Source organism: Cryptotermes secundus, unplaced genomic scaffold (genome assembly GCF_002891405.2).
Source record: "Cryptotermes secundus unplaced genomic scaffold, Csec_1.0 scaffold109, whole genome shotgun sequence".
In the NCBI taxonomy this organism is placed as follows: domain Eukaryota; kingdom Metazoa; phylum Arthropoda; class Insecta; order Blattodea; family Kalotermitidae; genus Cryptotermes; species Cryptotermes secundus.
In genome coordinates, this window is record NW_019737086.1 from 472,978 (window position 1) to 487,471 (window position 14,494).

General features: G+C 38.3%; 1 protein-coding gene across 1 annotated transcript in view; it reads left to right on the forward strand.

Moving 5' to 3' along the window:
• Positions 1–14,391, forward strand: part of LOC111870028 (DNA excision repair protein ERCC-6) — a 36,599-nt gene extending 22,208 nt beyond the window's left edge. Inside the window, exons 16-23 of the mRNA XM_023861969.2 lie at positions 855–992; positions 2,076–2,186; positions 3,212–3,415; positions 5,816–5,980; positions 7,144–7,315; positions 8,445–8,975; positions 11,022–11,235; positions 12,317–14,391. Of these exons, the coding sequence (XP_023717737.1) occupies positions 855–992; positions 2,076–2,186; positions 3,212–3,415; positions 5,816–5,980; positions 7,144–7,315; positions 8,445–8,975; positions 11,022–11,235; positions 12,317–12,779 (1,998 nt within the window). The 3' untranslated portion in view covers positions 12,780–14,391. The remainder of the gene's footprint in view (positions 1–854; positions 993–2,075; positions 2,187–3,211; positions 3,416–5,815; positions 5,981–7,143; positions 7,316–8,444; positions 8,976–11,021; positions 11,236–12,316) is intronic.
• Positions 14,392–14,494: the final 103 nt, after the last annotated feature.

Sequence of the window (14,494 nt, forward strand, 5' to 3'; positions counted from 1 at the left end):
GTACAGCATTCAGTTTTAAAATTCTCACAAAATAATTAGGATATTGCTGAAATAAATTGACCAAAAAGTGATGTAATTACAGAATAGAAGATTTTTTTACCATTTATAAGGACCTTAATGGTCCTGAATTCATATTGGTATTATTTTTACGAAAAATACATTTTTATGATGTTACACAAATTTTTTACCTTAATAAATATCACAAATCATTGTCAGCATATGTTTTACATTACTCACGGCTAAACAGTTACTGAATTTCACTTTCATATACATGTGTGTGTGCCAAGGGCTAGATTTCCTTACAGTATGTTTTTGAATATTTTCTTAATACATTTGCTTTCAAAATTATATTTACTTACTGTATATTGACACATAAATGCAGGCCTTCATAAACAAATGCACAAATTGGAAAGTCCGCAAACATATCAGTTATGTCATAACTGATGCCATTCTTCGGACTTCAAGATCGCGATTATATGATAGTTTGCTAAAAATTACACTGCATTGTTGCTGTCTGTGGGGAAATAGTAAACCAAACGGTGCACACCACTTTCATAGAGGTCTCTGCTAGTAGGTCACGTATGAATCAATTTTCTATAAATGGCAAGCCAACTGCATTGGGATGCTCTGAAAAATTATACATAATTATCATAAATAAGTATATTATAGTACAGTGATGGTATTTTCTACATATTTCAGACACTCATCACATACAAAAGTCAGTGTCATTCAGTACCTCAAGTATGCCTGCTGTAATCTGTGTCGCTCTCATTAGTAGCGCACCATAGTAGTTTATATATTTCTACCAATTAATGAGTTTACACCTGCTTAATAGTTGAAAATAACTTATTTAGGATAAAGAAGAAGATCTGCCAGAGGAGAGCAGGTATGGATACTGGCGCCGTGCCGGTAAGATGTTGGTGATCCAATCCCTGCTAAGCATTTGGCAGAAACAGGGTCACCGAGTGCTGCTTTTCACACAGAGTCGGCAAGTAAGTACTTTCTGTACTTCTGTAAAATTTCTTCTCAGATGTACTATATCCTAATCACGCAACAGATATTGTAGAGACTTGATAAGATGTAGATGTGTTTGGATTAACGTCTCTCAGCCTGCAGTCACATTGAAATGGCTGTAACAGCCGCTAAAATGTTCTATGTTTACCTATTTGACTCTTGTACATGTAAGTACATTAAGCTTTCTCCTGCCTTGAGAGTTTTGAAGCTATTTACCTCTAATCTGTATTTTTTTCCCCTCTTGCATGGACCAGTAGAACTTAACACAGGATTTAAAATTTTTTAAAATAAGGGTTGGAAAGTTTCAGGGGTTTATAAATCAAGGGATAGAACTGACTAGCAAAAACCAGGTTTGCTAAAGTGAGACATTCTCTTGAATTTTAACCTTGAAGCACAGCAAGAATTTCAATAAACACTGACAGGAAGAGGAAATTTCACATTTAATTATTGAATTTGCTATGTACACCTGATGGGGGCATGTGGTAGTGTAGTTGGTTGAAAGGTTATGCTACAAGCTGGAAGGTCACGGGTTCAAGTCCCAATGAGGTCATTGGATTTTTTTCAATTGACCTAATCCTTCCAGCCGCACTATGGCCCCGGGGTCGACTCAGCCTCTAACAGAAATGAGTACCATGAATTAATTAAATGATTTTCATGGGGAGTAAAGCGCGGCCGGCACGTAAGGCTGACGGCCTTACTGCCATCGTTGAGCTGATTGTCTAGATAATGTGGGACCCTGAATGTCTCACAACCCTATGGGCCTTCATGGCCTGTTACAGAGAAAGCTTTACTTTTTTACTTTTTATGTACACCTGATAGCTTGTTCTGTATTCATAAGTAGAAGAATTTAATTTCTCTAAAGATCGTTGTGTCCAGTTTTTATCTCTACTTACTCTAATCCTGTTGTGAAGTGGTAAGTGTATGTGACTATGGAATTAGAGGGAATATTTAGTACCTTGAATAACTGAAGGGACCCAGAAATATATTTTACGAAGATCTTACCTCTTGATTTGAGTACTTTTTGGAGACGCATGTTCATTTTATCTTTTTTTTTTTTCCAGATGCTGTGTATATTGGAGGCATTTGTACAGAAGCAGGGATACAAGTACCTGAGGCTAGACGGTGGGACGGGCGTTGCATCACGACAGCCCCTTATCACCAGATTTAATGAGGTTTTTCAGATATAACTAGCTATATGAATCTCATAATCACTTTGCTAGTTAGTAGTTCCCTGTTCTGAGCCATTTAAACCCAGTTCACCCCTCATACCATATTCCTTTTAGGACTCATTTTAATATTACATTCCCATATTTGATTAGGTCTTCCATATGTTTTCTTCCCTTCATATATTTTCCAAATAAAATAGCTCCATATCTGCGTTGTATAATTGAAGCTGTGAACTTGCAGTCTTTCTTACTATCCATTAATTGTTTACATTTTGTCTGGTATGATGTCAGCCTGCCTCAAAATATTTATTGACATTCTCAGGTACAGTGTGTGATGAATGGCATGCAAATCACTGTGACTGTTCTGCACTGTGTTACCTTTTATTGGACAGTAATAACAGAACAATAAGAATGGAGGTAGCGAGGAGGCATGTATCAGTATAAGGGCAAGAAAAAAGGCAAGATTATTCTTGTACTTAATTAATTAAGCACTACACTCTGAAGATGTATGGTGGAGTGATGATGTAGCTCCACCATTCTTAACCTCAGCTGTAGATGGAGGTGAGTGGTCAGCTTCACGCCCCTGTTGCTAAACCTCTGAGGAAACTACTCGCACTACCCAAGGTATATGATGCTGGAAGGTCCCAGAGCCATTTTGAATACTATTTAAAAGAGAAAAAAGTCATGCCTCCTGCAAGGAATTGGACCACAATTCCTTGGTCATTTAATCCATAGCCTAGTTGCTATATTAACTGAGCTATCCTGTCTCATCAATATAAGGACTCCATTGTTAATAGCATTGTCATACATGTTTAAGATTTAGTGTGTTTCAACTTTTCTAGCCTTTTCCTTTAATTGAAATTAATATTTCAGTAGTATAAGTTCATAACAAGTGAAAGTAAGTGGAATAAAACATGTTCACACTCTTTATAAGAGTCATTAGAGAACACAGATAAAAGAGCAAATCACACATTGATTTCCTTGTCCTTTCAAATTGGATTATAGTGTCAGTATTGATTGTTGTATCTCAGGATCCATCCTACTTTGTTTTCCTTCTTACAACACGTGTGGGAGGTCTTGGTGTCAACCTGACAGGAGCTGACAGGGTAGTAATCTATGACCCAGATTGGAATCCAGCCACTGACACACAGGCTCGAGAGAGGGCATGGCGTATTGGGCAGCAGAACAATGTGACTGTGTATCGACTGGTGACTGCCGGCACAATAGAAGAAAAGGTGTGTGTGTGTGTGTGTGTGTGTGGAAGGCACATGCCTGTGAGATATAGATCATTCATTGTAAAATTATTTTGTTTGATATTGGCCATTGTCTTATTTGTATTTAATATTATATGACTAAGACAATGTACGCCGGTCACGGTAGCTGAGCGGTCTAAGGCGTGCACTGCCTTCGCTCGCTCGGAAGCCGGGATCGTGGGTTCGAATCCCACTCAGGGCATGGATGTTTGTGTGTGTTTTTCTGTGTTTGTCTACAGGTAGAGGCCTTGCGACGAGCTGATCACTCGCGCAAGGAGTCCTACCATATGTGTAAGATCTAGTAAAACGAAGTGAAACGGAGAGTTTCATGGAGGTAGGCCTAGGCCCAAATTGGGGCTGTAGCGCCACAGGGAAAGAAAAAAGGACAATGTACGATGTCCAGCAAAATCATTTTGTAATTAATAAGATACCATTGCCACAGACCTTTAAGGGATATATGTGGACGTATGTGTGTATGTGTGCATGCATGAGAGAGAGAGAGAGAGAGAGATGGTTGGAGGCACTCGATTAGAATAAGTCAAATAATGTTTAAAAGTAAGCCAGAAGCTAGAAAGAAGTGGGAAGGCCCACATTGAGATGTCTGCTAGTTGATGAGAATTATTTATGAGATTGAAAACTGAAGAATTGGAGGTTGTCAAGGACAGCTGTCATACTCATTATTCTCTCTTGTTATTTATGATTAAAAACAGAGAAGAGTTTAAATTGAACTCTGAGATTCATGGCATTAATACAGGATGAAATAACAATTTCCATTATCCAGTATGTAATTTAACAGTATTAAAAAAAGGAACATATTATTTGGAATCAGGATTTATAATAATCTTCCTTCTAGCATAAATAACTTAGCTCATGACACAAAACAATTTTTGATTTGCTGGATGGCTAGTAGTATATTTTTATGTTTGATTATTGTAGTATTGTTCGATATTAGTATGTTGCGTGCTTTTACTTATATATTTTAGAACTGTTTCATGATTTTCTCTTTGTGATTTGTCTCGGATAACATGTGTAATTGCGATGGATTAAGTGTAATTAATTTGTATTTATGTAATTGACGTGACTTGTTTTGTTGTCATTGACTATTTCTATATCCACTGGTCTTCCAGCTATGTAAAGATCCATGGAATGAGAATGAATGAATGAATTAATTAATTAATCTGTCATGAAGGAGGGCAAGGTTCCTTGAAGATAGTATAACCAAGAAGTAAGAAAGTAATATATCAGGTATAATTTAAAAAATCTTAAATACATTTCACTGCCATTTCACAAGCCACTGCAGACATGGAAATATGCATTCTAAGGCAGCATCTACACGAGCACACAAAATGCGTCCATTGCAACGAACGTACTTTGTGATGGACATTGTTGAGGTCACCACACAGTTGCAGAATGCGGTGCATAGTTTTTTTCTACAATGGAGCTGGAAGAAAGCGTAGCACTCACCTCTCTTGTTTAGTTCTACAACGGACGTCACGACGTTCATTACAATGGACACATTTTGTGCGCTCGTATATACGCTGCCTAAGGAGGAATTAATACTGGGAATATTTTTATATGTATGAAAATTATTTCTTTCATATTTATATATGTTTTCTTTAACAATATTATCAGTCCCACAGACTATATAGCGTCAGATGTTTGGATGATTAGTGAATAGTGAATTGTGAAGTTGTGGAAGGAAGTGGTCATGGCCTAATTAGAGATATGATCGTAGGATTAACTAGATGCACTGAGGAAACCCACAAGAAACTTCAGTCAAGATAACTGATCTCTGGTACATTGTTTGAACCTGGGACCTCCCAGGTAGTACCTGTTTTGTCGCTGTGTTCAATGAAATCCTTTCTTGATATTTCATAATAATAGACTACAGTATTGTATTGTGAACTGCAGTGATGTGATTAAGCTTAGCTGCCTCAGTTTCCGTCTTTTGTTGTGGTGGCCGTGAAACTCCAGACTCTGCTATGCCAGAGAGGGAGATTTTTTTCTTTCCGCTTGTGGGTAATGCTTATATTGATATCTGTTTACAATAATCAGTGCATCTTATAATAGGGTTCCAAGAATATGCTCTCACATTCACCATTAGTGAGTTCACAGAAGCTGGCAAAAAGCTCGTTTTTAATCTTTGTAAATGTATTAATATAATAATCATATGGTTTATTATAAAATATTATAAATTATTATAAAATAAGGAATGTATTACTGCTGTTCTCTTAACATTTATCACTGAGTTTTTAAACACCCATGTAGAAATACTTACATGATGCATGCTGGGACAGTATGAGTGAATAGATTTAAGTTGTGTTTCTGGAGCTTTCTATTAGGTGTTAGTATTGAAAATTCACATGATCTTCATTGTTTCAGGTGTACCATCGTCAGATTTTCAAACAATTTCTCTGTAATAAGGTGCTGAAAGACCCACGTCAGCGGCGTTTCTTCAAGTCTAATGACCTACTTGAATTGTTTACGCTTGCTGAGAGTGAGCGAACTACAGAAACTGCTGCCGTCTTCGCTGGCACTGGCTCGGAGGTAAATGCTGTTTGTGTGTCATACCAATCTCATACCAGTTTGTGTATGTCTGTGTGTGATCATCATCATCATCAGTGGCAAAACAGCCCTTTTTGAGCCATAGCCTTCCTTAGAAGATTCTGCCAGATCTGCCTGTTTTAAGTTAGACCATCCGGTTCCCACTTCATTTCTTTACAGTGCAAAGTCATCGGCCTTGCATCCAACCTGGAGTTCCACATCTGTGTATTTATGTTCCCCAGTGACAGGGTGGCCCAATTATATCCCCAGACACTGAGTTCCCTTTTTGTTGCCTTCTGCGACTTGCAAGGCTACAGTGAAGGTACTCTAACCCACATCCACACAGGGTTATGTGTGGTCTTGTCACTTAAATTATTGCAGCACTTTTGCAGTGGTGGCAGAGCTGTAAACCGCTCTTAGTATTATATAATCCTTGTATTAACTGTATGCAACCTTCCATGTTATATCAAACAATAAAGTAGTAGTCTGTGTTGAAAGAATATGGAATTAAGAAATACTGAGACCATGGAAGATTGAATTTGACGTCCTACATGAATCCGCTTTTATAGTAATAAGACTTAGAGCTTGAAAATTTAACTTCTTGGAAAGAAAAATTGTTTTGTGAATGTTTAAAGATAGGCTGTAATGAAACAGTTGTTCCTTCAAATAAGTAAGTTTTGCAGCAATGTCTATTCCTCTAAACATTGTCCACAGTGAGAAAGAGGGTTGAATAAATATGCAAAATATAGGTTGGACTGGTGAGAAGGGGTAGTGCAGTTTGTATATTGACTGCCTATAGGCTGGATGACCAAGTGGTTGGAGTTCGAGTCCCAGCAGGGTAAGAATTTTCTCTTCTCCTTATTGTCCAGAATGGGTTTCGAGCCCTCCCAGCCTACTATCCAAGGTGTGCTGGGGGCTCTTTCCCCAGGAATAAAATGACGGGCATGAAATTGACCACTCACCTCCAGCTAGTGCCAGGGTCAAGAGAGTGTCGATCTATACATCCACTCCCCCATACACCTTCATGGCATAGTGCTTAACTGGTTAAGCACAGGGACAACTTTACCTTATAGGATGAACTGTCACATTTGTCACAGGTGAGTAGACAGGTTTTCCTGGTATCTCATTCTAATCATTGGCCAAATAATTTTATTGATTTGTTGCAGGTAAAGTTGAAATCTCACAAAACAAACTCCTGCAAAAAAGAAAAGAAAATCCACCAGAAGAGCAACAGACATCGAGAATCGAAGATAGTTAAGTTTTCAGCATCAAAACTGGAGCGCATGAAACGTCTGGCACACCTGCTCAGTAAACAGATTGCTATGATCAACAAACAAGGTATATTCCACTGACTTTATAATGAATTTTTCTTTTGAGTTCCATAACTTTCAGTTGTATGTAAAAGGCATTTGATTTACCACTTTCGCCACTGATGCGTTTGGATCCTGCCCATAATATAATTAATAACAGGAAACAACAGATGAATATTGCCATGTTAAGAACTTTATTTCCTTTATCTCTTATTATCCACTTGGAAAAGGAATAATAGATTCTTCATTTGGTATCTGAATGTCATCGCTCTATTTTCATTAGAGTCATATGAATAGTATCATCCACCTAATCATGCCATTGTGTTCCCCATTTGCGAAAGCATCAACAGCAGCAGCAGCATCACGATGTCAACAGTGAACACCTCTGGTCACCCCTGCAAACATCCCACCAGTACGCCCATCTTCATACCCAAAGCTTGTTGTCATATCACCAGCAGCAGTTGTGTCACCCCCTTCCTGGTTATCAACCTCAAAAGTCATCATTGAACAAACTGTGAAACTGACTACAGTGAAGTAGTTCAGACTGATGACAGACATGAAACTCATTATATGAAGACTAGTATGAGGTCATGGAGGAATAGACTGTGTTCAGTATCTAGTACATTTAAGTTGTGTTTCCGGAGTCCTGATCGGTAAAAGGTAAGGCTATCCCCGTGACAGGCTGTGGAGGACCATGGGGTTGTGAGACGTCGAGGTTCCTACATTTTCTAGACATTCAGCTCATAGATGGCAGTAAGATTGTCAGCCTTACATGCCAGCCACCCTTTACTGCCAGGAAGATCCCTGGTACTTATTTCTGTTAGAGGTGAGTCAATGCCAGGGCCATAGTGCTGCTGGAAGGATTAGGTAAATTGAAAAAGTCCAGTGACCTCATTGGAAATCAAACCTGTGACCTTCCACCTTATAGCATAATGATTCAACTACACTACTGCATGCCCTTTGGGAGAGTCCTGATTGGAAGTATTCAGAATTTGAGGGTGTGGGACTGAGGGACACAACATTGTGTAGTGTGTAGGTAAGCAGAATGTTTGGTGTCCCCTCTCCACTTGCAGCATACCTGCAATATTATGTCCCTATGTGTGATAGGAATTAATAGTAGTGTCAGTAGTAAATCACCCTAATCTTCTCTTTTCTAGAACCAGATACCAGGATTGATGCAAACGATGAATTTTGTCACCAACCCCATTCCACAAGTCAAGCCAGTGATGCGGTTTATAAATCCGTTGCAAATAGGAATACAGTTGAACTTGAGACAGAGGATGTGACAGTTGAAGACTTTGTTTCTAGTGTGAAGAAAGCTGTCAGTAAATCAGAGACTGCTGTGGAGTATGACCAGAAGTCATATGTTGAGTGTGAGAAGTCTCCCCAGCGAGAAGCTGTGAAAGATCTTGCCCAGAATAGAAATAACGTTATGAAGAACCCAGAATTGAGAGAGAAGTCATGTAGTAAAGGAGCATTTATGTCCCATCAGCATAGGAGGAGACACCATCCTCACAGTAGAAAACGTGCCTTTAGAGAAAAAAAAGGTGCATTATTTGAAGGGGAAAGAGTGTCATACTTAGTGGGGCAGTGTGAAGCAGAGGAAGCACATCCCTCAGCTGGAAATGGAGAACAGAAGTCTGTTCAGGAGGATGACTATGTGCTGCGTAAACTCTTCAGAAAATCCGGTGAGACTTTCACATATGAAGTGTATTCATTTGTCTTAATTAGTCTTTGTGCTGTTCATGTTTCACTAGAATTTATGCGTGGAACTAAAACACAATGAAACCTCATTCTGTTTGTTATTTAATAACTCTTGTCAGTGTCAATACCGCCTCTGTGGTCTAGTGGTCAGAGTTCCTGGCTACAGATCCAGAGATTCCGGGTTCGATTCCTGGTGCTACCACATTTTCTGAGAAGTATTTGGTGTGGAACGGGGTCCACTCAGCCTCATGAGGATAACTGAGGAGCTATTTCAAGGAAATAGCGGCTGTGGTCTAGAAAACCGAGATTAACGGCCTTGGGGATCTGTTGCACTGACCACGCGACACCCTCTATCCACAAAAGTTGGCACTAACTTCACCGACAAGTGGTGGTTGCCGGGTCAGTACAGTTCATTTGCAGACTACAGGCCACAGAGTTTTGTTTGTTTTGTCAGTGTCAAGACTATCTGTCTACCTAGCACTCCACACTACAGCCCTGGGTGAGCCTTGGCCTCCTCTACAACCACTCTCCACTGCTCTCTTCCTCATCTTCTCTATAGTGTCAAGATTATATACTGTCAATATTAGGATGATTAATGAATATGGAACAGTTGGTAGAATGAGAACTGGCAGGGGAAACTGAAGTACTGTGAGAAAACTGCCCCAATGCCACTTTGTCCATCACAAATCCTGCATGACTGAAACCTAATTCTGATATTTTGCCACCTGAAGATTGTGTCTTCTCTTACAATTCACTTTTTAGAGCTCTTTGTACTTCCACAGCTGTGGCTCTCTTGCCGTAAAGAATGTGAGTGATAAAAGCAGAACATTGCATGAAATGAGGCCAAGTGCAACATATTTCCTCACAAGTTTAATGTTTGTTGAGTGTCATCCTAGGAAATCTTTTGAACTGAAACCATTCAAGTAATTAAATTAACTGTATTGATACTGATGTAACTCAAGATGTTGGAATATAATTACTTCCCGAAATACCAACCCATCTCATAACATCGACACACAACAGTTCCTTTCATTAGGTATTTAATTAGGCAAAAAAATATATCATCATTTGTAGGAGCACATTACACAGAATATGCTGAATGTTTATTTTAAATTTTGTCAGTACAGTGGAGGAATTTGTAAGGCTGTCTGAAGGTAATGAGGGGATCAGATCTGCTGTTTAACAATTGTAATAGACCATTGAGTGTCAGGATGAAGCATAAGTTTGAGCTGAATGGACTTCAAGATGAAAATTTGAAGTTATACTTTTGGGTATGTCCATGACATTCAGTATCAAAATTTTTGTCTTAGGGGTGAGGAAATATCCAGAACTGAGAAGTGCTTAGATATTAAAGAATTGTTTTTTTTATTGATTACACAGTGCAGCTCAAAAGTAATGAGACAGATATGCTATGCAGTATGTTCAGTTTCATTTTGTTTCCCTGTAAAATAAAAAAAAACCCGGAACATTGAAGCTACATGACTAAAAAAAAAAGAGAATACTGAATGTCATTTTAATTCATATAAAAATTTTGTGCTTTGAATTTGTAAATGTAGGTGATTATTTCATTAAATTTTCTTATCTACAGTGACAGATTCAATTTTCTTGTACTCTTTCATAAATGATTTAATTGTCAGAATTTTATGTTTGTGTATGTTGTTGGAAATTTTGCTCACTCCTGGTACCTGTATATGAGGCTCTACTTTGGCCAGGTCATTATCTGGTTTCCTAGCCATATTTAAGCAGCTAGATGGGAAAGACTGAAGCAGACTCACTGGGAAAATTGTAGGTGTCTCTGTATCTCTATGAATCATTCTCATGTTTAGTTTTAATAGTTATGTATTTGGTGAATGCAGAGTCTGGTGAATTTTGGAACTTTCCTAAGGTCTTCCTATTCTACACCACAGATTCTGCAACACCTAATAAGTGTCATGGCTGTAAAAGTTTACTGCTTCTGCTTTACAGTAGGACTGTACAGTGTTAAAGGCAATGGAAGTGAAAGATTCCTACTTGTTTTAACTCTGGTTCAGGTATCCAGACAGCAATGAGACATGACATGATCATGGAAGGAGGGCATGCAGACTATGCACTGGTTGAAGGTGAGGCACGGCGAGTAGCGAAGGAGGCTGTACAGGCATTGAAGGAATCACGACGGCAATGTTGGCAGGCAGATACAGGTGTCCCATCTTGGACTGGCCAGAGTGGAGCTCTTCGGTCTCATAACATTTCACCAACCCAAGCTCGGTGAGAACGAATACTGGTTTGCATCTCTCACTGTTACATTTTATTGCTTGATCATTTTGTTGTGATTACAATATTTAAACCTAATTTTTAGGAAATATCCTACCTTGCATTGTATGAAATGGGTCCTTAATAATTTGAAACGTCCTGACTTTATTGCCAGCACATTGCAGATTTAAAGCTATCTTCTCTCTTTTCTGTTAGTTGTCTTCAGTTATTCTCTTTTGACTTAGTATTCACTGCAACTTAATAGTAATGTACCATTTAACTGCTTTACCATTATATGGCTTATTAAAATAATAAGTCACATATAATGCCTATCATAATACATGCTGCTGTTGAATCGCAATGCTTTTTGGTATAAGCTTGCTTATTCACAAGTTCCTGTTCCTTCCAGATCATGGATGTTTATGTACTTTCCATTGTTGCAAGTTGAAGTACTTATAGCCATCTCTCCTACATGTTTATGGTTCTTCTGCACTTCCAGATGAAAACAGATCATACAAGAACTAACTGGGATGCAGTTACCTTTCTCTGTGCAATTGAATCAGTTAGTTGGAAAATGGAACATGTCCTCATTTGTACTTGTTTACTCTTGTAACTCATCAGTTCAGTTCAGTTCAGTTAATTGGAAAAAGTAATCTGAAATACCTGTTCTGATTCAATTATTTCATAAATTATATAAACATAAAGATGCTGTTAATTTATGTACGACATAGTATGGCTTTCTGGACTGTGACACGCCTGTTGCGTGGTAGGTAGGTAGGTAGGTAGGTACTACATTTTGGAGGAACATATTGCCTCTATTTTCAGGCAGTATTCATTTTCCAAAATGGTAATGCCCACCTTCCAGACTACACGGTCTCATAATGCAGAAGATCACAGTGTGAATCTTCAGTCCAGTCTTACAAAGTTTTAAGTAGATTTTCAGATGTGGTTTATGTCAGAAGAAAACTATTTCATAATTATTAGTTTCGGTCATAGTAAGTGTAATAAGCTGTAAATCTGGCTTCAGTTTATGATGGTTATGGGAACATTCTATATGAGTAGTTTACATTAAGTTGCGTGTTTGGTGATTTTGCAGACTTCGGTTTGGAAAGAAAAAGACTGTGACACGTTCTTCTGTCAGTGTTTCTGAGAGTAAATCCAAAGGAAGCAGGTTGGATGCAAGTAATGAGGAACCCATGACATCCAGTGAGCTGTTGTCTCGAATGCAGATCCGTAACCGGCTAATGGAGCCTGTGGCAAGACCTGAACCAGACTCTGAAGAGGAATTAACACAAGGATATAACAACATTCCAGTATCCTCATCAGTGTCTGTTCAAGAGGAGCACGCTGAACTTCTTACAGACATACGGAACTATGTAGCATTTGGTGCATCAGTGGATGGACGGGCCTCAACTCAAGAGATTCTTGCTCAGTTTAGTGAACGCCTCCCACCTGGAACTTCCCCCCTCTTCAAGTTTATGTTAAGTGAGGTGTGTGAGTTCCACCGTATGCCAAGTGGAGAAGGTGTATGGAGACTTCGTAGTGAGTTTAGATGGTAATTTTTAGCCTACTTTCATAAAGTAGGCTTATGCAATCTCCATCCTGGCTGTGTATCCCCTCCCCCATCAACATTTGAGTGCCTGAACGAATTTTCATGAAACTTGGTATGTAGCATATTCAGCATGCCAGATTGTACATTGATGCATGACAGAGGTAATACAGGAAATGCTTTTCTTTAAATCTGATAGCAGTAGATCACCAATATTTATCATTATTCATTTTCATATTCATTTTCAGCATATTTTTTGTATAAAGTCTGAATAAAACAAAAACACCACTGTTATTTATTGAAGCAGCCATCTTATGAACTCACACCTATGCTGCATGCATTTCGTCTTGAATTGAGAAAGTTCTAGCTGCTTGTAGATGAAGATCGATAGTTCTGCTCTTTCTTTGGGCTTTTGAAAATTCCACTGCATTCTACAGACATCTGATGAAGAAATGAGAATTTAATGAATAAATTAAAGCATACTGTTATAAGGCTGTAATGGTAATATGCACATCTTGTGATATTTTTTATGAATATGTCAACAATAAATTTGTATTTAAATCATTCCAAAACCAAAGTGGACATATTAAGCTGCCTACCTCTAAGTGTTTCTGAGAATTAAAACATTTGTTTGGGAGAAACAGTTGAATGAATTCATGTGTAGTAAATATATATTTTTACAGCAGTGTTTGTCCAGCGATTTAGGTCACATAATGTTAACAGCAGCAATTATTGTCTATTGTTGACGTAACATGTGCTTTTGAGGTTTGAAATGTGGATGGGTGGTAATTTAATAATAGCTATATTTGCATATAATAATTTATTTCTGATCCAAAAAGTGAGGGTTTAATAATAATTTTCTAATCAAGTGTGTTCTAAAGGAGGAGAGGAAAACCATTATATTGTGACATGTAAGTGTTTCCAGGAGACTAATTGGCAGACACGTTTCTATGGAGATGTGATTAATGGACACAAACCATTGCTGGGGGTCTAACAAACATTTCTGTGGATACAAAAATGAAAAGGTAAAGACTTGTGGAAACCAGAGCATTGCTACAAAATTAACAGGTTTCCATGGAGGTGGTTTCCTAGGTACCAGCTCAGTACAAATGCGTTTCCGTGCAAACGGACATTCAACAAACACTTTCTAGGATGCGCTAGACTATATAAGCAGACATGCAGATAAGAATGGATTCATTCATTTGCGAGTCAGAATTTGGCATTTGGCATTCATAAACCAAAAGCGAGTGATTCATAAATCAGAACCCAGTCAGTCACAGTACAAGAAAGACAAGAAGAGAAGACAGTCATAGTCCAGCCAGAATAGAGCAAGTTTTAGGCAGTCATAGATTATGATTAAGAGTGATTGTAGAAGATGGTACCATTAAATCCAATCATCCAGTCCAGAACCCATTGTTATTAGTCAAGCACAACAATAATATGTGACAGTATTGTCACATTTATTAGTGACTATAGATGGGGTTTGGATTGGTGAATAGATTTATTAACACCTTTTACCATGACCTCGTACTTACCAGCAATACAACACTATCACTGATTTACACAATTTACAGTTCACCATTACACATGCACTAAGATTCTCAGTCTTCACTAGTCGTAACCTGGTAACGGAATTAAAACAGTCTCACTGTGACTGAATATTGTAATCACACACTAAGTCTTCACAGGGTGACTTCTACTTCTTCTTTAACTAACTTCTCATGG